This window comes from Grammomys surdaster, unplaced genomic scaffold, assembly GCF_004785775.1.
Source record: "Grammomys surdaster isolate TR1022 unplaced genomic scaffold, NIH_TR_1.0 125789, whole genome shotgun sequence".
NCBI lineage: Eukaryota > Metazoa > Chordata > Mammalia > Rodentia > Muridae > Grammomys > Grammomys surdaster.
In genome coordinates, this window is record NW_021620620.1 from 3,628,043 (window position 1) to 3,655,285 (window position 27,243).

The 27,243-nt window shown below is 44.7% G+C and overlaps 1 protein-coding gene across 2 annotated transcripts in view; it reads left to right on the plus strand.

Annotated features, from left to right (window-relative positions):
- Wdfy4 (WDFY family member 4) overlaps positions 1-27,243 on the plus strand; it is a 233,960-nt gene that overhangs the window by 56,303 nt on the left and 150,414 nt on the right. For both annotated transcript variants that reach the window (XM_028789147.1, XM_028789149.1), the window contains exons 13-18: positions 4,836-4,929; positions 22,439-22,653; positions 23,471-23,565; positions 24,428-24,632; positions 25,050-25,126; positions 26,086-26,307. In XM_028789147.1, coding sequence (XP_028644980.1) covers positions 4,836-4,929; positions 22,439-22,653; positions 23,471-23,565; positions 24,428-24,632; positions 25,050-25,126; positions 26,086-26,307 — 908 coding nt within the window. The remainder of the gene's footprint in view (positions 1-4,835; positions 4,930-22,438; positions 22,654-23,470; positions 23,566-24,427; positions 24,633-25,049; positions 25,127-26,085; positions 26,308-27,243) is intronic.

The window sequence follows — 27,243 nt, forward strand, 5'->3', positions numbered from 1 at the left end:
TCTCTCTCTCTCTCTCTCTCTCTCTCTCTCTGTGTGTGTGTGTGTGTGTGTGCAGGTTCCTATGGAGGCCAGAGGCATATATCCCCTTGGAACTGGAATTATAGGCAGTTACACTACCAGACATGCACGCTGGAACCAAACTCTCGTCCTCTGCAAGAACAGCAAGCGTGCTTGAGTTCCTATTATGACTGGTAACCGAAGTGGAGTTCAGAGCGTCTGCCCTGAGGCTCTCAGTGTCTCCTCCTTTGCTAACATCTTACATATGTGCTAATTTTTACTAAGGTGAAATTCACAGTTGTCAGGGGACAGTGCAGTGGTATTTCGTTCATTCAGTGTTAGGGCATGGCTTCCTTTATTGAGGTCCCAGATATTTTCACCACCTTCAAGTTATGCCCATATACCTTCCCCATTCCTTCCCTTAACCCCAAGGCAGTCAACAGTCTGCTTTCTGGCTCTGTGGTTTCATCTATACTGAGTATGGCACAGAAACAGAAGAATGTAGGTGGTCCTTTCTTTTGATCTGGCTTCTTTCATATGGGCTAGTGTTTTAAAGTTCATTCGTGTAATGAGATATAAAATACCTCTTTCATTCTTAGAGGATGAATACTGTTCCATCGTGTGTACACACCAAGGTTTGTCTACCCTAGTAAGTGTTAGGGAATCCTTGATTGCTCCCACCCAAAAAGCCAAAAGCCACTATAAGCAGTGTTTCTGTGACTATTTATGTTTGAGTTCTTATTTCTAATATTTTGGCAATATACTTAGAATGAAATGCTAGGTTAGATGGAGATCCTGTGCTTAACTCTCTGAGGAACTGCCAACTGTCTTTTCCCACTGCAGCTGAGGCAGCCCCACATCTCTGTCAGTGGCCTATGAGGGCTCTAGTTCTCTGGATGATTGCAAACATTCGTGTTCCTTTAAAAGAGTATTTTTGTGTGTGCACAGTGGGGGAAATTTTGATTTCCCCCCAATGGCTAATGATGGTGAGTAATTTATTAGCTATCTGTGTATTCCTTGGAAAATGTCCATTTAAGAACATGGGCTGTTTTAAATTGGGTAAAAACTACAGACATTTTGTTGTGTGAGCTATTTATTTATTGCAGATATTATATCATTGTCACATATACTTACACATATCATATATTTACATTATCACATATATTTTCTCCTATTCTATAACTTGTTCTTCCATGTTTTAGCAATGTCTTCAGGTGCACTAAAAGTTTTAATTTGTGTCAAGTCTTATGTTCTTTTTCATTTCTCTTTGCTTGTGATTTTGCCATTGTATCTGGGTCCATGGTCAAATCAAAGATCATGGAGATTTACTTTGATGGTTTTTCTGCAAACTTTATGATTTCAATTCTCATGATGTGTTGTTGACTCATTTAAATTGCCTTCTGCATATGGTGTGAAGCAGAGTATTGGTCCTATCTTTCACATATGGCCATCCAGGTGTCCCAGCATAATTTGTTGACGAGTCCATGGTGGGGTACATGGTAGCCTTGTTGAAAGTCAAATGGCAGTAGATATTTAAGTTTGTTTCTGGATTCTTAAATTGATTCCAATGTTTTCTGTGTCTGCCCTAATGCTAACATCACATTGTTTTGATTACTGGAGCTTTGTTGTAAGTTCTAAAGTGAGCATGTGTGAGCTACACACCTTGGTTCTTCTCTTGTGGACAATGACTTTGGTGCTTAGGGTTTCTTTCAGTTTTCCAATTGGCCCTTACCCTTTGGTACAATAGGCTGTTCATAAGAGACATCTGTCATACTGAAGATGTGTTCTACTGTTTCTCTGGTTTCCAGCATGAAATGGAGCTGGCTACTATTTGTCAAATGCTTTATGTGCAACAGTTGAGATGATCACGTTGCTTCTCCCAAGTGGGGTGTTTTATTAATGACTTTTCTATGCTGAGCACTCTTGCATTTCTGGCTTTAGTCCTGTCTGTCCCAGTGTATAGTTCTTAGTGTATGCTGTAGGATATGCCACAATGCAAACACCATGGATGGGGGGGGGCTACATGTGGGTTTGTGTAGGATATTGTTCTATAGGTTGTTTGCTGTGTGGTTTTTATGTGGCCTTGGTGTCAGGTGATAACCAGGCTTTTTTTCTTTTTCTTTTTTCTTTTTCCACTGATTCTTGAATATGCCAGGCATGCTTTTGTTGTGGGTCTTTGCAATGGTAGCACCCTTTGCTTGAAATGAGTTATCCTTGGGTACCTGTACCCTGCTTTCAACTCATCTCCAAAAATCACTTTTTGTTCTTTTATGTTTTTTACATTTTTCTCAGTATCAATTGCCATTTTCTTCATATAATAAAAGTTAGCTGGTCATTATTATATCTTACTAATTTCTTGTCTGGGTCTTAAGTTGATTTCTTTACCTTAGTCATCTGTTAATCTAGTCTCCTGTGTGGCCACTGAGACTTTTAAAAGCAGGACTCTGCAGTCTTTCTCTGGCTCTTCGGCTCACTCATTATTTTTTGTTCCTGCTATTGAGAAGCTGTGAAGCTGTGGGTGCATAGTGGCTTGTCTTCTCAGCCTTTTGTTTGTCTCTTTGTTAAGTTTTATGTGTCTGACAGGATGAGAGTACCCACTTTCTTTCCCCACACTGTTTCTCTGCCTGTTTTATTTTACCAGAATCGTCCTGGTGAATGATTGTCATCTGGGTTTATGTTCCTCATGACTATGTAAGTGTGAGGGAAAGCCTAATGGGGCAGACTCAAGGATTTCACGTCAGTCATAGTAATCTAAGAAGTAAAAATTTACAGAAAAGGAAACACAGTGGAGCTAAGATGACATCAGTCATATTTCCTCTGAGGCTGCTTGCTGTGAGCACTCACTCCTCCCCATGAGCCTCCTCACTGTCAATTTCTGCTGTGGGAAGAGGAGATTACTGGTCTATCTCAGATAGACCATGTGGGCTAACCTTTGGCTGGATTCCATCTATGATCTCCCTACCTTCAAGTGACAAGTTTGGTTTCTGATTTCTGGTTCTTTGAAGTCCTCCCTCCTTCTCTCTCTTCCTCTTTCCCTCCTCCCTGTTTTCTCATTTCTTACCTTCCTTCCCCTCTCTTTCTTTCCTTTCATTGGGATTGAGGCTTTGAGGGCAGCTGAAAAACCCACCAGTTTGTATTCACCTCTGTCATTGGGAGGCAACTGCCTCACTGTGCAGATGGACGACCAGTTTGGTCACTGAATTGAATGATCTTCTTAATGTGCTCTGGAATTTGGTGTACAGCACCATGGAACACTTTGTGTCTGTGTGCATCTGGGAATTGGTCTGTAGTTGTGTTGGTGGTGTTGTGTGCTGATCCAGTTTTGGTATCAGGGTTACATTGACTTCATAAGAATGAATTTGTCAGTGTTCCTCCAACCCCTGTTGTTCTGTGGAGCAACTTGAGAGACATTAGTGTCAGCTCTTTCTTAAAAGTTTGGTAGAATTAAGTCACAAATCTGTCAGTATAAGCTTTTCTTTTTATTTATTTATTTTAAAATATTTTTAAAATTACATCTATCTCTCTACTGACTAACTCATTTGGTGTGAGTGTGTGCTCATGCATGTGAACACGCATTGATATGGAGTCAGAGGACAACTTGTGGGAGTTGGTTCTCTTCTCTGCCATGTAGATTCTAGGGATGAACCTCAGACCTTGATGCTTGGTGGCAGCAAATTCACAAATGGAACCACTTCACTGGCCCAGGACTTTTACTTGTGGGGAAGTATTTTGCTATTTCTTCAACTTCATGGATCTGTTTAAATTATCAGTACATTCTTGTCTTAATTTGATGGCTCACACTCACTTAGCAATGTGTCCATTTCTTCAGCATTTCCAGCTTTTGGGGATGTCTGGTTGTTCTGATTGTTTGGTGATTTGGTTCCTCCTTCCTCACTGACCATTAGGAGTTTGCTGGGTGACTGTGTTGGCCATGACAAGTCCCTTCCCTGTTTACCTTGCACATCTATTCTTCTTGTGAAATACATCTGTTCCCCCTCCTGCACACATCTTCAATGGGCTTGCTTCAGTGGCATTTCTTTGGGGACACACTGGATGACTGGGCAAATGCTGACAGGGAAGCATGGTGATATAAGTGGTGAGCTCCATGGGAAAGACAAATGTACAGACTTGTGTTTGCCAAGTAGCAAGAGTGGGAAGTGCTTATTAAAGATGGCTGCCCAGTGCCGTTCTGTGTAGGTCTCAGAAGCTGGAACATACTGCTCGCTCCTCATCCTCCACCTCCACCTTCTGAGTGAGCTTTCTTATTTTTATTCTTATATTTCTTTCACTTGCTTTGAGTTTACATGTTTTATTTTTAAATATAGCATGTGAAGGTGGGCACGTAGGCTGTTTGATCTGAGACCTGATATCTTGTGTGATGTAAGCATTTTTCACCCCATAATCTTCTCAAAGCAATGCGTTATCAAGTGTCCCCCAAATGTTCCCATTTATGCTCTTTACGACTTCTTCTTGAAACACTTTTTTTCCCCTTGAAGGACTGGGAAGACAGCTCAGCTGCTAAAGTTCTTACTTGGCAAGCTTGGAGACCTGAGTTCAGTCCCTGGATCTCATGTGAAGAAAAATAAACCAGAGTAGTGGTGCATGTACATAATCCCAGCACCAACGAGTTGAGACAGAGATATGCCTATGTCCCTGGAGGGAAAATGTGATGCTCTTAACTCCATTTTACAGCTGGGCTACATTAGGTTCAGATGTATCAGCTCAAGATCATTCACTTATTAGGTGGTCCACTGATAATGTGGATCATGCTCTGTTTTAGAAAGATCAAGAAAACGGCACAGGTTATGTCACATGTCCTGTTTCCCCTCTCTTTGTAGGATGGATGAAGGTGATGTCATGATCATGCATCCTGGGATCATATGCATCATGGTGAGACTGCTGCCTCGCCTATACCTGGATGATCACCCACAGGTATCTTCTGATGAACATGTGTACCTTGTCTCTGTTACCTGCCTGATCTGTGGCATGCCTTCCACTGTGAGACTTTCTTCATTCTAGTGTACCATGATTATCAGAGCCATCCCTGGGCAGAACCTCTGGAAGGGTTGTGTCAGTGTGTCTTGGACCCTTGATAGATCTGTGATCACTTGTCAAAGGGCATTGGAAGCTCTCATTCCTGTGCATTAGGCAACCTTCTAAAAGCAATAGAAGAAAAAAACATAGTTGAAGGATTTGGTTCATCTTTGCTTCATCTATGGAAGGCATCTGTTTTAGGAAGAAATGATAGCTAATTGGTGCTCATGCCATCTCAACATAATTGTGACCTGGTACAAATTCTGCAGGTTCTCTCAGACTTGAGAAAAGGGAGTGTGGAGGGGACTTACTGGTAGGGATGATACTGGTCATACTAAGAAACAGTGGTGTCTGGTGTGGGAGTAAAAATAGCCAAATATGGTCCATGTTCATGTTCCCTGGTGACATCACCTACTGTGCTTTCTGTTTCCCTGGAGAGCAATGACCAAGTGAGCATGAAGCTAGTGAATGGAGAGATGCAGAATAGTGGCTCAGAACATGTTGGATAAACGCGCTACGATGTTAGTAATAACGACACCATCACAGTCCCGGGTCATGGGATGATACAGACTTTGTGTATCAGGGACCCCCTAAGCTTCTGCAGCCCAATGATGGGTAGTCATCATGGGTTGTAGGCACACTTTATGATGTTCATACAGTGGGTTTGCCTGACAATGTGAGTCTACTTTTTAAAGCAGTGCATGACAGTATTTCTCTTGACTGTGCTGACTGTGTGTCAGCAGGGTTTGGATATGCTCTTTATGATACTGGCTGAGATAGAACCCCACAGAGACACTTCCATTAATGGATTCAGCACATCAGGGGGCCAACATATGAGACAAGGGGTCACTGAAGAGCTAACTCAGATTGGTTGTCTACCTGTGTTCTTGTCTCAAGCTCTCAGTGTGCCCTGGGTCTCTGCCTCATGGCCATCTGCATCTGGCCTCTATCTGTGTCTCTATGTGGGTTCTTGGGAGGGAACACAGCAGACCAGGGCTCTCCAAGGCACAAAAGCAGAAGCTTCTAGAAATTCTTCTGATAACTCAGGTCTGGAACAAGTCAACATTGTCTCTATAGCATTTCATCATTCCAAATGAGTCAGTCACAGGTTCAGTTTAGGCTCAGTATAGAGGGAGATAGACACCCCTTTATCAATGTGAGTGATGTCCTGTATGCACAGGAAAGGGACACTCGCTGGGCCTCAGCTTTAAAGACCAGCTTCCTTCAGCATCTAATTGGTAGATTAAAGCACTCTACCCTTATACCATGTGCCTTGTAGCCCATGAGTTACCTGAAGCCTGAGATCTTTGCTTCTGTCCTTTAATGCCTAGCATATACCTCTCTTAAGCATACTGGAGACTCAACACACATTGGATAGCCCCTCTATGCCAAGATTCCAATAGCAGCCATCTTCCCAGAAGTTCTTAAAAGTCCATGAGCAGCTGTCCCCTGCCCCATTCTGCAAGTGCTCGAGGATCAGGAGAGTTATGTGGTATCCGAAGGTCGTCTAATTGGTGAGAATGAAGATCTGAAACTCACCCAGACCCAACCTGACCACATGCTCAATGAGTGGGTTCCTGATCTTTGTAGCTCCTATGGAATGCAGGGACGTGCACTGGCATGGTGCATTTTGTCTGGGACATTCACCTTATCTTGAGGCTGGCTTCTTCAGCTGTTTAATACAGTACTATGAGACTGGCCATGCCAGTGATCTGAGTGTCTTGGCAGTCAATGTGATGTCCATGTTCTGCAGAAACCCACCCCAGTGATAGGCAGTGAAGAGACAGAGATGGGCTGACGGCTGGCCTGCTGCTGCGCAACCCTGCAGAAGTGGCTAAACCCAGCATTCAGATGTTTTGCTCACTCTGTGATATCAACCCCACAAATTAAGAATGCAAATAAGAAATCCATTTGGCACAACCCTTTTCTTCTATTCAGGTCAATAAGTAATTGAGGAAAAGTCTGATTCATCTTCACAGTTTCTCAAATACGTAAATGAACATAGAGATGCATTTTCTCAGATATTTTCTGCAGATGCCAAATCAGCAGCTATTAAAAGATGGATAATTACAGTAATTAATTTCTGAAAGGGGGTGGGTGGAGGAAACCTCATACTAACAGATAGAATAGCAAATCAAAGGAGAAATGAAACCACACAAGAAATCGCCGAAAGCAATCTGATTCAAAGCTCCTGCAGACCTTGCTGCAGGGAGAGAGGAATGGGGCTTCTCAGTAGATGGCAGTGTTAGGAAGGGATGGAGAGCCGCTCCTGCTCAGCCTCTGAGGGTCTGTAGGCCCATCCTAAAGCTGTCTCCACTCCTCATCTTACTCTGGGCCTCCCTCCCTTCTGCTGAGAAACAGATGGTATCAGAGGGTTTACTGACCTGATGGGTGTCCCATTCTGGTCTATTTCCAGTCATAGCCAGATTCAATTTGTTCTATGTGCAGCCCTCAAAAATGCTAATACTGCAGGCTGCTCTTGGAAATGGATAGCCTGGCTCTTTCTCCACCTCTAGCATTTTTACTCATGTTAAAAACCAGGAGGTAGGAATTTGGTTGTGCAAAGGGAAAAAGTGAGATTCAACTCAGCTTCTTGATCTTGGAAATACCCAACCCACTGGAAGATGCTTTCCATTCCCAGCATCCTCAGCAGCTGCAAGTGTCTGATACTGCAGGAACACTGTTGTGGGCTGGAGTCCTGTTCAGTCAGTTGTTGGCTGAAGGATATTTGCTTATGCATGGGACAGCTATAGTTCTGGGGGTGGGAAGTCAGATCCAACGGAACAGAGTTGACTGTACTTAGCCTGTGTGGGGGCAACCAATGGGGTGGGTTTGCTCTTCAGAGATGAATGGTGCCAGAACTCATGCTCTGGCTTTGGGGATTGAAAGGCAGAAGTCATAGAAGATAGCAAGGCAGCACTGAGCTGGCTGAGAGAGGTTTGTCTACAGGCATAGTGAGACATACTGACGCTGGTGTGAAGACTTAAAGAGGCATGCCCACCCCCTCAGAAGAGAAGGGAGGGAGGAGAGGCTCAGACACTGAGAGGTACTAAGGAAGGGACATATTTGGTTTTGTTCAGCTGTGTTAAATCATGTGAGTTAGTCTCGAAAGGTCAGCCATAATGTCAAGAGTCTGAATGCCAAGCTGAGAGATTTGAACTGCCTTGGGTTATCTGATGTCGTGACCACAGACACTTCTAGATTTAATGACCACATACTCTAAAGGCCTATGAAGACAGTAGACCACAGTCAGGCTTCTTGAGTGCCATCCAATAATCAGAGAACCATGGGGGAAGTTAGGGAATGTCTTTACCTCTCATTCAACAATATCATTGTTCTTATGACAGTTATGAAGATGAATGAATGCTGAGGCTGTGGCCACCTGACTTTAATTCAATAGGGGAACCACACCGACTTAGCCTTAAGACATATTTATGTTTTTGTGCTGAAAGCATTTAAATGAAATATAGTCATCAGATTTTAAACGCTTCATTCAAGGAAGGGATAAAACATGAAGTCCTTGCTTTCTAAGTTAGTGTTACTAACTGTGAACCCTTATTAGGCATAGAAAATAAGCTTTGTTTTCATGTTATGAATTTCATACTGACCTATGGAATTTTTAATAACTCTACTGTAATGAGCTTTGCCTCATCTTCCACAAACCTTCATACAACATCAGTTTTGTTCTCCCTTACCTTTCCTTTTTTTTTTTTTGGAAAGTTATTTACATGAGGATAAAATTTGATTTCAAAATACAAGGTCCTTCCTTGCGCAAAAACATTTTTTTTTTCTTAAAAGTTTTCAACCCCTTCAACTGACACTTTAACCATTGCTATTATGGTTACTTGATGGCTCTTTTGTGTCTTAGTTTTCCTTAAAAATTTAGAAAACTTTCTTTTAAATAAAATAATATATTCTAATGAAAACCTAGAAAGTTGTTGCATATACACAGGTAAGGGATATTAATGATCTTGGAGACATTTGTTCTTTTTTCCTACCAAAAATAATAGAATTAAGTAATTGGTTAAATATTTAAAAGACTCAGAACATAACAAGTGCTCAGCTATTGCTTTTGCTAAGAAATGTTGATGCTTTGCTTGGGCCCACAAGGGAACTTCCAACAGAATAAAGTTTGACATCTCTGTCTTTATTTTTGTCTGTCTCTTTTACTTTAAGGCAGACACATGCACAACTCTGCACAGACATTCCAGCCACGTAAGGTGTGACTGCATGAGGTTATTTCAGACTCAGTCAAAGCCAAAGACACAGAAATAAATGATGGTTCCAAAGCTGCAGTCACCTGGATTCCAGAAACTCCAAAGCTCCCAGGACAGGCCATCTTCCGTGTGAGGCAGTTCTTGTTAAGGATGAGACTGTACCCTAGAGCAGAACCAGCTTCTCTATCCAACAATGAGTACTCCTTTGGACCACTCTGTAGCACCATAAACGAGGCTTATCAAGTAGACGTCATCTTTACCAAGACTGCATAATTACAAGTATCTCTTTCTTCTTTGCCTAATTCACTTTCCATCTAAATATAAAAAGCCGGGTCAGTACCTGGAGATGGCTACCTTAACATTGGAGCCTTCTGTCTGTTTTTCTCAAAGTGTTACAAGGACCAAATCTCCTCTATGTCCCACCTCATTGTGACCAAAGACCAAGCTTCACCTGTCATCCAAGTTAACACCCTTGCCCTAAACTTCCGGTTATACCGTGAGCTACAAGGAACTGGGGCTAACTTAACAACTTCAGTTTATGGGAACACTCATAAGTTTTTGTTTTTGTGTAAACAAGGTACGGACAGATATAACAGACCTGAGGACAGGGTTATATATACAGCCATGCATACACAAAACACAGGCCACTGTCCCTGAAGACATTGTAGCTTGAATTTGGATGCACTACCTGCCATTTTTAATAGACCACTGATCTGATTATTTTAGCCATAGCATTAAGCAACCCTTAATTTTGAACCTTCACTTCCAAAGATATGACTCTTACAAGAACCAAGGAAAGAAATCAGTATCTCTTAAATGAAGGCAGAGAGGTCTGAGGAGAAGGCGTCCCATGGAGACCCAGGTTAGTGACCCCTGTTCAGTAGCTAGTCTGCAGGGGGAGGCACCCATACAAAGGAAAACTTCTAGCTCAGTACTAAGACTCAGAAATCCTGGTGTCAGGTCCACAGAGTAGTCTTAATGAAAGCTTTACAACAGGCTAACTTGGCTCAGGCACACCACAATCAGCTTCTGCCCAGAGACTGAACTGTCTCAGGTTCTCCTCTGCTTCCTGCTCTATCTTAGGGGACATAACAATCTTTTCCTTCCATACTGAATTTTGTTCCACTCAGGTATTTTTAAAGAAATATGTTCAAGGAAGGTGATAAAGATGGAGGAAAGAATAGGTCAGAGAGGAGAGAGGAAGGAAGGGTTGAGAAAATTGAGTTCCTCCAAATTAATTTATCATCAGTCTTGACAAAGCCTCTAAAATTTTCTTAATGGTTATACATACATATCTATTGTTAAAACATGTGCCTTTAAAAGATATTTTCTAATTTCTTGAGAATTAGCGAATCTCACAGTTTTGCTTCCAGTCATTTTAAAATTACAATTAAGTCTGGCTAGTACAAATAAATTGACCATTTATCATCTTTATTTAGTTCAGTGCGGACAAAACAAAGCAAAAACGAGTTAAGATGTCAGATGTCTCAAACACTTGAAAGTTGATCTGCCACATTCACCAAACATGGCACCTACTTGTGTCACAGAGGTCTTTCTCAGAACAGTTCCTCCTTCCTTGAGATCCTGTTTCCCATTTTAATGTCTTTCCAAACTATGGCCTCTTTGCTGGCTGGTAGGATGTATAGAGAGGGGGAGATTTAGGCTTTCCTCAAGGTCGGTCCCTCCCACTCTCTGGATTTATTTAAAGCATTTATGTGGACATGACGGGGCTCAAGGCAGTGGGGTAGGATCTGCTGACTTGCTGAGGCTGCTGCATGTCCTGAGGAGTCTCCTGACACCTTCGTCCCACCGGGCAGGATGGAGCAAGGTCCTCTTACCTTCAGCATCTTTATAATCAGGGGCTCGGCATTTATTTATTCTCTCCTTTTCTTTTTTTTCATTCTCTCTCTCTCTCTCTCTCTCTCTCTCTCTCTCTGTCTCTTTCTCTCTCTTTCTCTCTTTCTTTCTTTTGCCTTTATGTGTATAGGAATTTTACTTGTGTACCTGGTGCCCACAGAAACTGTAGGAGCTCGCTAAACTAAAATTACAGTTGTTAGCCACCATATGGGTGCTGGGAACGGAACTTGAGTCCTCTGGAAGAGTAGCCCGTGCACCTACTCTCTGTCTATCTCTCAAGCCCCCTCACCCCTCCCTGCACTCCATATTTCTAAACCAAAAGAGGCAAGGTTCCCTTAGGCAGGAGAGTGGATAGATACTGGAGGAGCAGAGGAGAAAAGGGAAGACTACCGGCTAACAGCGGTTCTGAGAAATGCTTTTGCAAGTAAAAGAATGTTCAGCAACTGCCCCAGAGTAACCCACTGGGCCGCCAGTTAAACTGAGAGAGAAGCTTAGGTCCCAGGAAGGGCTCAATGACATCCACCCATTCAGGCAACATGGATGATTGAACAGGAGTCTGTGCTGGTACCTGACCCTGATCCAGATGGCTCCTTTTATCAAAATGGTTTGTCCTTGGGCCCCCACCCAAAGGTCCCCTCGAGAAATAAAAAATAGTTTATTCTGAATTAAACGTGAGTGGCTCTGGCCTAGGGACACAGATTCAGTGTTCCTTGAATGAGCATAGTCACATGACTGTTACAGATATAGCACAAAAGCCATTCTAAGCACTGTGTCTCCCAGTTACTTGGGTGAGGATGGCAGGTAGGTGGGTTACCGCAAAGGAGGCGGAAGCCTGCTGTGAGTTCTAGATGTTATTTGATGACATGCTTAGCTTAGGAGTTGGTGCAAGCTAGTGATCTGCTGACTTGATGCGTTTCAAAGGCTCTAACTGATAGATGAAAGGAGTTAAGTCAGACACAAAGAAGGGTAGCAAGTTGACTTTCAAGGGGATTCAAAGTAGCCCAAACAATTTTTGGCTTGGGATCTGTAACATTCCAACTCCATAATCATGAATATTTTAATCAGTCAATGAGCGTTGTACAATGTTCAATATAGATACGGCCCCCACCCCAGGCTTCAGACAACAGTGGGCAAAGTTAACATTGTTGCTGAGCGCTGGATGCACATTCTCAGAGTGGGGCCCGGGGCACTTGCTGTTGGCCAGGTTTCCCTTTTTTCAAGTGGCATGGTCAGGAGAGAGCATTGAAAACAGTTACCCAGCCAGATCCAGGCATCTGGGAGACTGTTGCCTGTCTCCACTCCACAGTCTGAGATGTGTCAAGTATACCACAGAGACCTGAAAGCTCTGGGCAGGGTGGTAGCTGTGGAGACTTCCTGCGCAGCTCACTGGGACAGGCAGGAGAGACATAAGCTGTATGTATCTGTGAACTCGTTTGTGCCTAAGTATGGAAAAGGGTGTCATTTTCTGGAATTTGCCCATGTATTTCAAACACTTGAACTAATCATATGGGTTTCAAATAACTAAAATATTGACAGTGCTAATAGCTATGGGTAGCATTAGGTGAGGGTGGGTGATTGAAAAGAGCTATTTTCTCCCACAGAAACTTGGTAAAAATCTGTCTTTGCTACACTGTATTGCAGTGGCTATTCTGCGTCTTCTGCTTTTCCCACTGATTCATAATTCTCCAGTGAAAATTTCAGGCTTTACTCAGAACCCAGGAGGCCTCTTGGGGTGATCTATTAAGCAGAGCAAATGGACACAATTTTATATGGAGATAGATAGGTTGAAGGGCGCAATGGGCCTGACATGATGGGGCAGACATTGTAGTCAGCTGGGATTCATGTGGCCAAAATGGCAGATCATTTTTTTTTTCTAGTTCCTTCTACAGTCTGACTTTGCCATTTTCTGGTGTTTGTTTGTTTTTGTTTTTTGTTTTTTTTTCCACCTCAAGTTCAGCTATTCAGATTATTTTTTGTGTCTAGGGCACAAAAATTGTAGACTCAATTTCTTGGGACCAGGGATCATGGGCATGCATTAATAAAGACAGGTAATAGGGAGGGGTAAGGTCTCTGGCCACAGGAGATAAATTTACCCGTGTAAAGCGGTTCACATTTGACTAACAGTAACAGTAGAATAAGAGCAAACTGCACCTAGCAAACCAAACACTTCTGTGGCTATCCACCTATGTCTTTTCTGAGACACCACGTTCCCCTCCACACAGTGAACGTAGCACCATCCTCAGTGAACCATGGGCTTCAGAAGACAGCCTGAAATGGCACTTGTTCTGATAGTCGTTATCATGATCTAAGGAAACAGATGGAGGTATTTCAGGCCTCAGGGCTTCACCTACAAAGTGATAGCAGTTCCCATTGAGAAAAGCAGTGGAGAGGGAATCTAGGAGGCTTGAGCCCTCTGTCCTTTCATGTACACGCTAGGTATGTGTTTCACCTCTCGTAGTTGGCTTTTGGGAGCGAGGTCATGGCGTAGATAATCCTGCAAATGTTCATTGGAAGGTAATGCAGTTCAGTCAAATATCAGTCAGCATGTGACTGGAGTAAAAGATGGCAAGAGAAGAGGGGAAGGTTGCTACCAGCCAGGGCAATGCATCAGAATCCACTAGGTCAGAGCTCAGTGGGATTAGCAGGTCCATACCTAGGTCTTTTAAAGGCCATTCATGCAGTGAGGGAAAGGGCAGGAGTGGAGAGTCTATGATTACAGGGCACATCTTTGTAGTCTCAATAGGGATCCAGATGGCACATGGGTATTCCACTGTGGGAAGAAGTGAGCCCCCACAGGCAGAAGGCCAGGCTCTGAGCTTGGACCTAGCCAAACTTACTCAAAAGACTCACTGGAGTCCTGGTACGCAGCGTGCCCGCAGAGGGAGAGTCATAGGGCTTGCAAGTTCCTTACTCCCAAGTCTGGGTCCTGCGACATCCTCTAGGGTACTAACTGGATGTGTGACACCTTCTAGACTATGGCTAGGAGACTCAGTGATTTCTGATGTCAACTATGTCATTTCCACCCTGTCTGTAATCAGGTTCCTGACTGAGAGGGAGAGGCAGGCAGGAAGGACAGGCCAGGATGACAATATCTCAGGCAGCAGTGAGGGTGAGGGGAACAGATTCTTGGGAGACAGGGTTCAGTAAGAAAACTCATTTAATTGGGGGCAGGGGGAACAAAGACTCTTTAAACTGTTGGGAGCTATTGAGGTGGGTTACACCATTGGTTGGGACCAGGGTGCTGGGGAAGCCTCATTTGCATAAGGAAGAATTCTAGGTCCTTGCTAGATATTACTTTGTAAGGAGAGGGCTGCCACTATGTGACCTCCTCTGGTGTGGGCAAAGGTGGGGGTGTGCAGGACATGCAGACCTGGGGCAGGGGATGGAGTGGTTACAGTCCTGCTGCTCTTTAGATAAGATTTCCAGGGTTGGACATGACTCAACCTCACTCCTGCCCTGGACCAGCTCCCCTCAGCTCCAGCACTCTCCCAGACCCAAAACTGTGCCTGAAGACAGTGAGTGTCTAAGCATTTATCAAGAAGGAGGTCAGTGCTGGATTTTCAGGCTTCCTAGCTATTCAGGACTGGCAATCTGAGGGATTCAGGGCTCTGGGCTACACTTGAACTCTTCCACAGTTGCTGAGCTGGGGCAGGATCTATCAGAAAGAAGAATAAGCTAAGCACCTTTGCATGGCATTCTGAAACCCTCATGTTTCACAGGTATGCCCTGTGACCTTTCGATCACCCGTTCCAGGCTCCTCTCACTCTTACCTCCAGCCTCTGCACGCTAATCCTAAATTAACCAAATGCACTGTCCAGCTAGCTCTCTCTTCAATATCCTCTCCTCAATTGATCCAGATTCCTTGTCAGCTCTCTGATTGGGGTGTACCTCCTCTCTAGAATATTCTGTGATTGCACTTATTAGGCAGATACTGTGTATGAGATATAGACACTAGGGAGAAAGACTTGTAGTCAGTTAGAGCTGTAGTGTCAGACTCACAGTTTTGGGGATCTGAAGGATGAAACAGTGGAGGAGAGAGAAGAGAAGAAGAGATAGTGAGAGGGAAAGATGAGAGGGAGGGAGGAGCAATAGGGGGAGGGAGAGCAGAATTGACAGAGGAGGAGGAAAGAGAGGGGAGGAGATAGGAGGAGACAAAGGAGGGGGAGGGGAGGGAAGGAGATGGGAGGAGAAGGGAGGGGAGGAGAGGGGAGGAGAAGGGAGGGGAGGAGATAAATGGGTCACAGTGTGACACTAACAACTGGAATTATGGATGCAGTGCTGGTTTGGGAGTGAGAAATATGTCTTGGATGAGATGACATGTAGATGCCTCTTGATGATAAGTGGGAGATTTAAAACACAGAGCTGGGGCAGATATGCTCATCTTTAGGTATTAGTCAAAAGGGAGCACGGCGTTTTCAGTAGAGGGAGTTAGGCTATCCTCATACCCAGAGTCAGGTGGATGAAACAGAGGAAGGGAGCAAGCAGGTGTGTTAGCAATGTACCTGACAAGAAGACAATTTAGGGGAGGAGGAGCTCATATCAGCTTCAAGTTTAAGATGGCCTATAGTCCATCTTGACAGGGAAGGTTCTGTGAGGGGTGTGTGAAGAAGCCCACCATATTTCATTCATGATCAGGAAGCAGAGAGTTGACAGGAAGTGACACTGGGCTATAAAACCTTCAACCTCACCTTAGTGACCCACGTTCTGCAGTGAGGAGTAACTTCACAGGAGTGTCCATTCGTGGCTCATAGGCTGCATATGGCCATGTGCTGCCAAAGATAGCTAGAATGTGGCTCATCACTTACTTCCAACATAGAATTATATTATTTTTTGAACAGGAGGGTAACTTAATTGTGTGGTTAGTAGACACGAACTCCGTACATGGTAACTTTGTTTTGCAACAGCATAGGTGGATAAGGCTGAAGGGCCAAGTGTTTTCACAGCCTTCCAAACAGCGTCATCTGCTGTGTGGGAACAAAGTGTTGAAGCACTGGATCTGTGCTGAACACAGCACATGCAATCCATGACAGTCAGGAAGAGAAAAACATTTGTGAATATGAGGTCATAGACCTTTGCTATCAGGAATTTGGTTTTTGTACACATGGGGTCTGGGAAGAGGAAGGTGGAACAGAGGCTCATTCAGTCTGTCCAGATACAGCAAGAAAGAGCTTTTAGACATGGATTCTGTTGACCCAATAGGAATTTTAGCCCATCATCTAGTTTTGTCAAGTTGATAGAACTTACACTCATCTGGGAAGAGAGTATTAGTTAGGGATTGTCTAGATTAGACTGGCCTGTGGGCATGTTTGTGGGGGATTCTCTTTTTTATGTTATTTAAGGTGGCAAGACAGGCCCACTGTGGGTGGTTCCATTCCCTGGGCCAGGGGGTCATGGGTTGAATAACAGCAGAGAAAATGAGCCGAATACTAGCATACATGTATTAATTCATTCCTCTCTGCACTTGACTATGGGTGTGATCAGACCAGTTTCTTCATGTTGCTGCTGTCTTGACTTCACTGAAAAGATGGACAGTAACCTGGAATTATGAGCCAAAAATCCTAAGAAAACAAAAATCAAATGCTTTCTCTCTCAAGCAGCTTGTGTTAGGCGATTTTATCATAGCATCAAAAGAAAATTAAGATACACTTAACCCAAGACCACAAAGTCCAAAGCCTAGGATTCAGTTGTCACAAATGAACGGGCCATGCTGGTGGGACTGTGGCAAGATGGCAAATCCGTGTTATGGAATGAAAGAATTGATTCTAAGTAAGCAGATGGGGGAGAAGCACGGCAGCCTATGAAGTCCTGCTTTCCTCAGGGCTCCTGCAGCCCTTGCATCCTTCTTACAATCTTTGGTAGCAAGAAGAGAAAGATCATAGAAAATCTGCTAACTCCCTCCCCAAATGAGAGAAGATTTCAACTAATCAACTAATCTAAATATGGATGAATGACAGAGCCCCTGGTTCTCTGTGAGTTCTGGAAGAAGCTGACTTTGGATATAGTGATCTTATGTCTATGTCAGGGCAGCACGTGGACTGGTGCATCTATACGCCAGCCTCCTTGAATAGGCTTAGCTCAGTGAGCCCATTTTCTGTTACTGTAAGGAAGTAAATGAGATGCTGACTTGGTTAAGCAGAGGAGATTAAAAGCTTCTGGTTGTGATACTGGAATTAGCTCTGCTCTGGCGAGGTTCTCTTGACAGATGACATCCTGGTGGAGGGAAACGAGAGAAAGTGAGCCAATGGTACAAAGTTGGGATCCCAGAGGAAGTAGGCTAATTCCAGCTGGAGGCCTAATCTCCGATGACACATCAATTTCCCACTAGTGTCTTCCTCTTAAGGTCCTACCACACCTCACACCTCCACTATAGGAACCAAACTTCCAGCTCATAAACTCCTCAGGGGACAAGCCACATCTAAATGATGTCACCATCCCTCTGAGACCTAGTTCTTCCTAGACTCTATGGACTTAATGATATGGAGTGAGAAGAACACTGAGCAGAAAGAGGGAAATGAAGAAGAAAGAGAAGGAGAAGGGGAAGGGGAAGGGAAAGGGGAAGGGGAAGAAGAGGAGGAGGAGGAGGAGGAGGAGGAAGAAGAAAAAGAAGAAGAAGAAGAAGAAGAAGAAGAAGAAGAAGAAGAAGAAGAAGAAGAAGAAGAGGAGGAGGAGCAACAACAACAACCATCACCACCCAGAATGAACTTAAGTCTTGTTAGGTAGAGAAAGTAGAAACCACCTTAGGGCCACCTCACAATTGCTTTGTGAATTAGTTTTGAGAGTCCAACTGCCAGCCTGCCTGGTGACCCCTGATCTTACCTCAGAGTCCTAATTGAAGCACCTTCCCCTTTCCTGCGTTGGAAGTAGTGTGCGTTAGGGAAATCAATCCATTTGCAGAGGGAGAGACCAGACTGGCTTCCTGCTACTGCTCATATTTTCACTAAAACCCCATTTTACTGGAACCAGCAGTGAAAAAAACCCTGCACATTTTATTCAAAACAAGACAATATTGGTATTGATGGGCTGCGGCGATCATGAGGACAATCAATTGTGACTCCTCCATTATGGGGTATCGAGCAGTTTTGGAGTGAACTTGTGGCAACATTAGACAGGATCAGCATTTCTCCTTTGAAAATTTTTTCTTTTTTCCTTTTTGCATATTTAGATTGTAATTATGTCTCTGGTTGGGGGAAGGGAACAAAAACACACACAAGAACAAAGCCCCAAAGCAATAAGTAAATACATGCTGGTAGCAAAAGAAATTGAAGATAGGAGACATTTCTCTTTAATTCTTATTAATAATACATTCTGATATTATCTTTGTATCTTGTTTCATACAGCCTGTCTCCCCAACTCTCATCCCAAATTAAAAGAACACAGTTACCAAATGACAGCGCAAGTTCTGATAGAGAGAGGTGGGGGATGCGTGATGTTCTCTCTACCATTGAGTTTGGAGAAAGGAGGAGATGAGTTTCACGTGGATGCAGGAAAAGACAACAGAAGAAAGATGTAGAGGAACAAGTCAGGGAAGCTGATGCATCCCCACACAGAGGCGGTACCAGCAAGGGCTCTGGAGGTGTTTGATACATAGTTTCGTCAGCATTGTTGCTTTTAAAGTCTAGCCCCTGTTGGGCTAAGCGTGGGTGTCTGCAAGCTCAGACCATCTGGCAGAAATCATATTTAAACACGAAGCCTAGTATCGCTCAGAAATGGCTTGCATGTGACCCTTAAGGGCTTCTGTGGTAGAAGCTCTATTCTACTGGGGAGGTATTGAGGTGGTGGAGTCTTTAAGAGGCAGCCTCGAGCAAGACCACTGGGGTCACTGCCTATCTGGTCCTTTTATCATTTCTGGCCCTCACCTTGTGACCTCCCACCTTTGCTTCTGTCCTTGCCATAGTACCATCTGCATGTGACAGTCAAATAGGGATGATGCCATAATTGGAGCCAAGCAAATGCATATGTCATGCTCTTGACTCGGCAGACATACAATGCAAGCCAAATCGACCTGTTTTTATATATAGTACCAGTCATTTCACTACAGTGACAGAAACAAGGCTGATGCTATCTCCTCCATGTGATGAGATACATCTTCAACATCAGCTAACAGTAGTATCGACAAAGCAGTGACATTTTTGAATGGCAAAATCCTACTCAGTAGGAAGGTCATTGAAACCATTCTAACAAACTTGTATGTTTCCCAGATTTTAAGTCAGAAGGTAACTTACAAATGGAACATTAAAAAGCTAGAGGGAGCTTCAGGACAAAACATCTGGCCAAACAAGTCTAAGGACTTAGTCCCAATCCCCTGAACATGAGCATCTGTAATCCCAGCATTCCTCCTACCAGGAGATGGGAAGCAGAAATGGACAACCCTGGAAGCTTGTGTGCCAGGCACAGCGGGGAGTTGGGGGACAGACAAACAAACAAAACAAAACCAGCAGCGAAGAGCTTCTGTTTTAAGAGAGAAGGTGAAGACAGAAGATACTGAAGTTGTCCTCTGACCTACACATGTGTACATGGCACACCAATGTGCTCATTCACAGACATGAGTGCTCTCTCCCTCCCCCTCCCTCCTCTTCTTCCCCCCCCCTCTCTCTCTCTCACACACACACACACACACATACACACACGAAAAAAGAGGGAAATTACTGAAGTCATGAGTTTGAGACAGGAGCTACAGGGGCTAGGTAGGTAAGTCTTGAGGTTGGCTGTAGGAAACACTTTTTTAAAAATCTAGTAACTACTGGCAAATAATATAAATATATTTCTTTCCTCATTGAAACCCATGTGCTGTAAGATTGCAAACCAGGGGAGGACCAGTCTTAGTCATTTTTTTGTCCCTTAGTGACAGGAAGATAAAGTTGACTGTGTTTTGACACTCAAATGATTGTACCTGGAAGATGAGGTGGCAAAGCCACTTTGAGCCTAAAACGCAGGGTCACCATCAGCTCCATGCCACATGGCTCTGAGCAATTACTTTCTCTGAGTTCAGTTTCCTCATATGTAGAACAGAGATGGCTATGACATCACGATTACACAGTGTATCCCTGTTGAATGCTGGGAACACATCCTAAATACCCAGGAGTTACTGATGGCGCAGATAAAATGTGGGCCTAAAGTAAATATCAGGGCAAGCCTCCCTTCTTCCTTTTAGATTCCAGGAAGTGTGTGCAGGGTTATGGTAAACTCTGCCTATCCCGGATGCTGAATCCTGTTATAGTGTAGCCCTTACTGTGCAGAGTTAGACTCCCTGGCTTCTTACCCATATCCCCTTTAGTCTGTGAATCTCTTGAAAACAGGCAGTGTCTGACTTACCTGTGCAGGGTCTCTTACTCTTCAGGAACAAGAGAAAGACAGGAGCGGGAAGGTTTCAAGGAAACCTCCATAGAGGATGAGAGTAGCAAATGTCCATGACTTAGTAAGACCAGATGCCAGGACTCACGAGAGACATCACAGTTGGCCTCTGTATCAGCATATCCCATGAACTGGAAACAGTAGAAAATGTGTGGACCTTGCTTCTTGTCATTATTCTCAATAGAGCAGAACATTGATGGAACAGCATTAGCCTTGTACTGAGTGTCCTAAGTAATCTAACAACGACTTAAAGGGTGCAGGATGACATTAGGGGCTAAGTGGAAATATCATAGCATTGTAGGTAAAGGACTGTGGGGAAAAATTTTTGTAAATAGGAAGAAGGGATCACACTAGTGGGGGGGGCATGGAGGGGCTAAGTCCTTGCTGGTATCTATCTAGCTTCAGAGCCTAGAGTATGCTGTCCTCATAAGATATGTTCTGGTTTGTGTGTGTGTATGTGTGTGTGTGTATATACAATTTTGGATGTGCATGTATGTATATGCATGCCTGTATGTATGTATGTATGTATGTATATATATATATATATATATATACATATACATATGTGTATATATATATATGTATATGAGTTTATGCATGTATATGTTACTGTACATGTATGAATAAGAGAATCTGTGGTCCTTGGTTAGTTACTGTCTTGCAGAGGACACCTATCCAGAGCAGAGCCATTGATAAGTATATTGCCCACAAGAAGGAAGTTCCCTGTAACAAGATCTAACTGATATACATGCATACATATATACATATATATATATGTATATATATAATTTTTTTTTTTACTTGAGACTTTATCTTGTCAGAATATGGACAGTCCTTGTTTGTTAAGGAAAAGGCAAGCCTCTAGCCCTGGTTCTATGTCTCTGGAGGACTAGGAATTCCAGGAACTTGTCTATCCATGAAGGAAGGAGATGATAAGAGAACAAACACCCTGTACTTGTTCAGATGTCTACTTTGCCCACTTTGTCTTCTTTGTTCTCTGTGCTTCGAGGGACACAAAGAAAATGAAGGAGCTTCAGCCTAAAACAGTAAGATAGGGTGTGCTGTTTGTGAATTTGTGTGTGTGTGTGTGTGTGTGTGTGTGTGTGTGTGTGACGGTGTGCTTAGGACTAAGAGACAGCTAGAGGAGATGCCAGGGTTGGGGATGGTGTGTGGAGGCAGATGCCTCAGTGTGGAGCCGATGACCAGCTGACCTGTCAGCCTTCAGGATGGCTTGAAAGAGGGCAGTGACAGTGTCTGCCAGAGCCAGTAGTGTTGTCCCTGTTGCTGCCTCTGTCTCTTGATCTCTGTCTCTATCGACATCTTTGTCTCTCTGTGTTTCTATCTCTGTGTCTATCACTGTTTCTCCTTTTCTCCCTCTTTCTCTCTGTTTCTCTGTCTCTTTGTGTTGTATGTGTGTTATGTTGCATGTATGTATTGTGACTGTTGTGTGTGTTGTGTGTATGCTGACTCTTTCTGGCTCATTCATCTAGGCGGATCCTACGTTTTGTACACAGGGCTACAAACTAAGATGCAGAAATTCAGTGGGTCAATTCAGTGAGCTTGGGAAATGCAAATTGCCTCTCTCCAGGAACAGTGGCTTCCTGATAGAAGGCCATAAATTCTTATGACTAGACTTTCCAACCCTTCATAGAAGCTGTAAGTCTTGATTTTAATATGAAATATTTAGATTTTTCAGTGTTAGCAACCAATTTAGATAGTTTCCTCAGTGTAAATAGTTCCAGCATCACATTTCTGAGGATGACCCGGACCCCCACCTCCCGCTGTGTCGCCTGAAGTCTGAGCTGATGGCTGCCCCCAGTAACTGGCCTTGCCTGGCCTTTCATTGCAGGTGAGGTTAGCATTCAGAAGGACAAAAGAGACAGGTGCTGTACAAGTGGCTGTGGTGGGCACAGGTGACCTCACAAAGCCACCAAGAGGACATTGTGCGCCCAGACTTACAGCTTACTTTGGTTGCCTCTCAGCTTTCCGAGGAGATCCAGTGTTCTATGGCCCGTCACCTCTTGTCCCTGGTGAAATCGGAGAAGAACCGCCAGGTGATGTGTGAGGCAGGGATGCTCCGGACGCTCATGACCTTTTGCCACAGGACCCTCAGCACTGGTGGCAGTGTCCTGCACTCGATTCTCATCAGGATCTTTGAAAAGCTTGGTTCCCAAGCCATCGAGCCAGATGTGCTAAGGTACTGCATGCACTAAGCATTAAAGACCACAGAGCCCGTGGCAGGGTAAAAGGTGTACTGAGGACAATGGAGTTGAACGGGCAGGCAACCCCGTTCCCCCTTCCTCCATTCCAGCACCAGATGCGTATGTACACAGAACAGACATAGCCTCATCTGGGATGCTTTGGGGAATGGAGATCTCAAAGATATGACACTAGAGTTTAGCCCTGAGCTAAGCCCTGGGTCTAGAGGCCAGACTGCAAAGAGCTGGGCTTGTAGGGGCGGTGGCCAGGGAATCATGGAGGGGACCAGAGGCAGGAGTCCACTAAATCCGGCACACAGGAAGGATAAAAAGGACTCAGGAGAAGCGACAATAATGCAGAGGAGGGACATGCACCATGCAAGAGAGCTTGAGTCTTTTAAAACCCTTACTGCCCTGGAGCAAGACAGAGAGGATGGCCCATGTTCATACTCACCTGCCCGCTATTTCTGAGGAAGCAGAGGCTATCCCTCCAGCCAGCAGGTCTGGAACCCAGGGGCTGGAGCAACCCCTCTTAGTCACTCTCAGCCCTGCAGGATCAGGCCACGAAATTATGCATACAGGACATCTCTTTAGAAAGCTGTAAACAGGGTGTAGCATGAGCACTCTCTTGTAGTTCCCAGCTTCATCAACTCTGAGCTGGATAACAAGGCAGGGACAGAGTTTCTTCATGGTTTTTGGAAAATGTATTTTGAAGGTGGAGCCACGAACACTGGATGTCTAGGGAAGTAAGTGGTCTGGAAAAGTTTGCCTGCAACATATCTTTACTTTTCTCTCTTGATGTTATGGTGTTTATAGACAGTTCCTAGGCCTTGGAATTCACCCACCTCAGTCAGCTGCTGTGAAAAGCCTCCATTCGTCTCCTGGGCATGAAGACAATCCTGGGTGCTCAGGTGAGGAGGAAGAACAGGACAAGTTGTGGGACTGAATAGTTAACATTTTTTTCATTCCCGATGAGTGATTGTTCATAAGATTGAAAAGAGAGGAGACCTCAAAGGTGTTTTTTTTTCTGCTGCTCAGTTGTGCAGATGAAGTATACGCAGGGGTGGGCATCCTGGAGAAAGGCAGATCTAGGTGAGCATCTGCCTGACCCTTTATATCCAAGATCACAAAACAATGATCCTGTTTCCTGTACAACTCAGGGGATAACAGGTGCTGTACTGGGCAGAGCTGGTCAGCAAATGTATTTTAAAAGTGGGACCAGAGCCTCCTTCTTCTTGTAAAGTTCATAGCTTAGGAGCAAAGTGAGTCACTGAGAAAGTGTTGGATAATGCACAGAGTCAAAAAGCATGCCATACCAGGGAACATGTTCATAAAAAAAGGACAGTGTAGTCACCCTGAATGTAAGACCAAACAGAGCACCAAGTTAAGCAAAGGCCAGCTCAGAGTTGAAGGTGGAGAATTGGGCTTGGAGCTGTCAGCCAGAGGCAGGCTGATACGGGGGGACAGGATTGCTCAAGACACCATGGAGCTCACACGGAATGCCAGCTGGGTTAGCAAACCCAATAGCAGCTTCAGGTGCCATGTCAGAAAGAGGGACATGCTAGGATTAAAATAAATCACTTAGACCTGGCTATCACCACCATTCCATGGCATTTAAACCAGCAGAGTCCAGGCTGGGGGTCTATTTGTGCCTGGTGGCTTTTGCAGGATGCTTTTGCGGGTTGTGGCAGATGGATCTGAGATACTGCAAGGACAGGAGAGAACGGCATCAGGCAAAGACACATCTTTTTCTTGTGTTCTGCTCATGTGCAGATACAGCCGTGAAATCTACAGATTTCAGCCCTTGTTCTAGAGGGACTCAGGACCTCAGGTCCTCATGGACCTCCCAAAATTCAGCCACAGCCCTCCAGACAACACTGAGCCTCATCTCCATGACCTCCCCTCGCAATCTGCAGCCTCAGAGGGCAGCCCTGACGCCATCATTTGTGGAATTTGACATGTCTGCGGAAGGTTATGGGTATGGAGAACTCACCTACATTTGGAAAATTATTTACTCAGAACCTCTGATGATTCATAACATTGGCTTCAAAATTGTGACCTCCACTGGTCCTTGTTGCTCAAGCAGAGATGTGTTTAAGTAGTAGATATCCCTCTATCCAACAGAGAAGGGCAATGTCTAGCCATGGAGGACCAAAGCTGCCTTCTTCCCTACTGTACCTGCTCTAGAGTGTTCTCATCTTGTCTGGTCTCCAGTGAGGATTCACCCTCTTTGAGTATCACACCAGCACCAACTGCTTTCTGATCTTGGAACCTTGTAGCCTAAGATGGTATATAGCCCCTGAAGTAGGATGGAACAGGGAAGTGTTACAGCCTGCCAGTTTATGCAAGGGGTTGGCATGCAGCCTGATGACCTGCAATATTTTACTATTTCCAGCTGTCTGTTTACTCCGACCTTGTCTACTGTCATGGGGACTAGCACAGAGCACTCCATCTCTGGAGGGACTGGATCAGGCAAGTATTTCTGCAGATGAGGATCCTTCAGCCTATTACACTTGCTCATACTCTCTTAGAGCGGGTGTCCTACTTACCTTTGCATGGGCTCACAGCCAGGGGCTTGGTAGCATTGACAGCTATAGGATGCTGTATCTGAGTCTGAGCCATTCATTGTATGGGAGCCTGGGATTGGCTGAATCAGAGCATCAGATGCTGTCAGCTTTCTCTAGAAAGGAGTATAAGTTCCTCCATCATCAGGAGGAGGTGTGAACATGGCACATGGTTTCCGGACATTAGCTTGGAGCCTGGGAAGGCTTTTTAAAGCATGGCACTAAGCTTATGACACATTAGGCAGGGAAGTGTAAGTTCCCAGAGTGCCTGAGCCAAACATCTCCCTATTATCAAAGCCAGGTCCCAGGTTTCAGTGAGAGCATGGTTGTTCTACCAGTTCAGGATAAACTTCCTTTCTGTGGGTGGTACCAAGTGTGCTAACATGTCTGCCGATACCGGGCTAGTGGGAACAGTGGTCCCATCGGAGCTGCCAAGCCTGCTCTGACATGAGAGGACGTGGGGTTTCCTTGGACTAGGTTATTTCTTTACCTTAGGTTTAATTGAGCTCCTCTATGGAGCCCAAAGCCTGACTTTCAGTCAGTTGTAGAAGCTCAGATATTGTGAAGCCTCTGGGACAACAACTTCTCTGTTCCCTTGGAAGGTCTGCAGGGACCAGAGAGGTATGAAGCAACAGGGCTCAAGGTCTCCAGGAATATCACAGATTTCCCTTGAGCCTTCTTATCCTGGTGTGAATCGTGAGGAGTGTCCTGTGCTTGGTGGAGTTGGAGGAGTGAGCGTGGAGAGTGGAGTAGGCCAGATGCAGTGCTGATAGGCAGCCCAGAAAGGTGCAGTCAGAGCTGCCTGGGGTCTCAACTCACTTCCTTGGCAGAACAGAGTGTGAAGCTATCCTTGTGTTCTACCCCCAGGAGCTCCCAGGCCATTCCCTCCACCTGGAGGTCTCACCTTCTCCTGTTGGTTTCTGATCAGCCGGCAGGCCAATGTCATGGAGGGCCACCCACTGCGCTTTCTAACCCTGGTGCGCCATCTGGCCAGGACAGAGCAGCCCTTTGTCTGCTTCTCCATCAGCCTCTGCATGGATGACCTCTCCTTGGTTGTGTCCACAGAAGAGAAAGAGTTCCAGCCCCTGGGTAAGGCCTTAGGATCCAAAGCTTGTGTGGACCGTACCTGGGGAATTGGGCTGAGCCTGATGTTGACATGGATGTACCTGGAAGCCTGGAACCTTTCACTATCTCTTTATTTTTTGAAATTGCTTCCTTGGCTTGCATATCTGGTAAAACGTCTACGAAATATTTGCAGTGTGCCACTGTGGTCTGGGCCTTGCATGGCTCTAAAATGCATGCTCATTGGCTTTCCAGAATACTAGTTCTACCCTGACAGGAGGAACACTGGTAGGACATAGGGTTTGCCTCACTGGAACACAAGCGACATCAGCAGAGCAAGGTTTATGAAGGATATACACAACTTAGTCAGAGCTGAAGTGGCCCTAGACCTGTCCATGAATAACCCAAATTCACAGGGTTCACGGGCATTCTGTAAGGTAGGTTGCTAATTATGGGTACCCAGGAGCCTGATACTGACTCTGCCTTAGATTTCAGCATATTCTCAAGCTCACTTGCCTCATGGCTAAGCCCAGATAGCTCAGCTATCACTCCTAGGCTAAGGCTAGGTATATGGAAGGTCCTGAGAGTGACCACATTTTTGGCACACAGCCAGACTGCTTGAGTCTTCCCTCTCAGGTCACCTGACATAGGCCATTGCCCTGGTACTCAAAGGATAGTGCTTGACTGAAGCCTGCTGGAGCTGACCTTGGATTGTTGGATTAAGCTCTCTGCCTTGGGGTAATAAGTAGAAGTGACAGCAGCCCCTTGTCTTGCAGGGCAGTGGGCTTGTAAAATGAGGTAATGCTTGTAGCTGTGCTTAACTAGTGTCTGGTACAAAATCTGAGCTCAGAAGGTGATGGGGGCAGCTAATGCTGTAGGCATTGTTTTTAAATGAATGAGAGTTAGTGTCTGTTCTATAGCTCCACAGAATGCTAGGCCCACATGCGCTGACCAGGAATATCT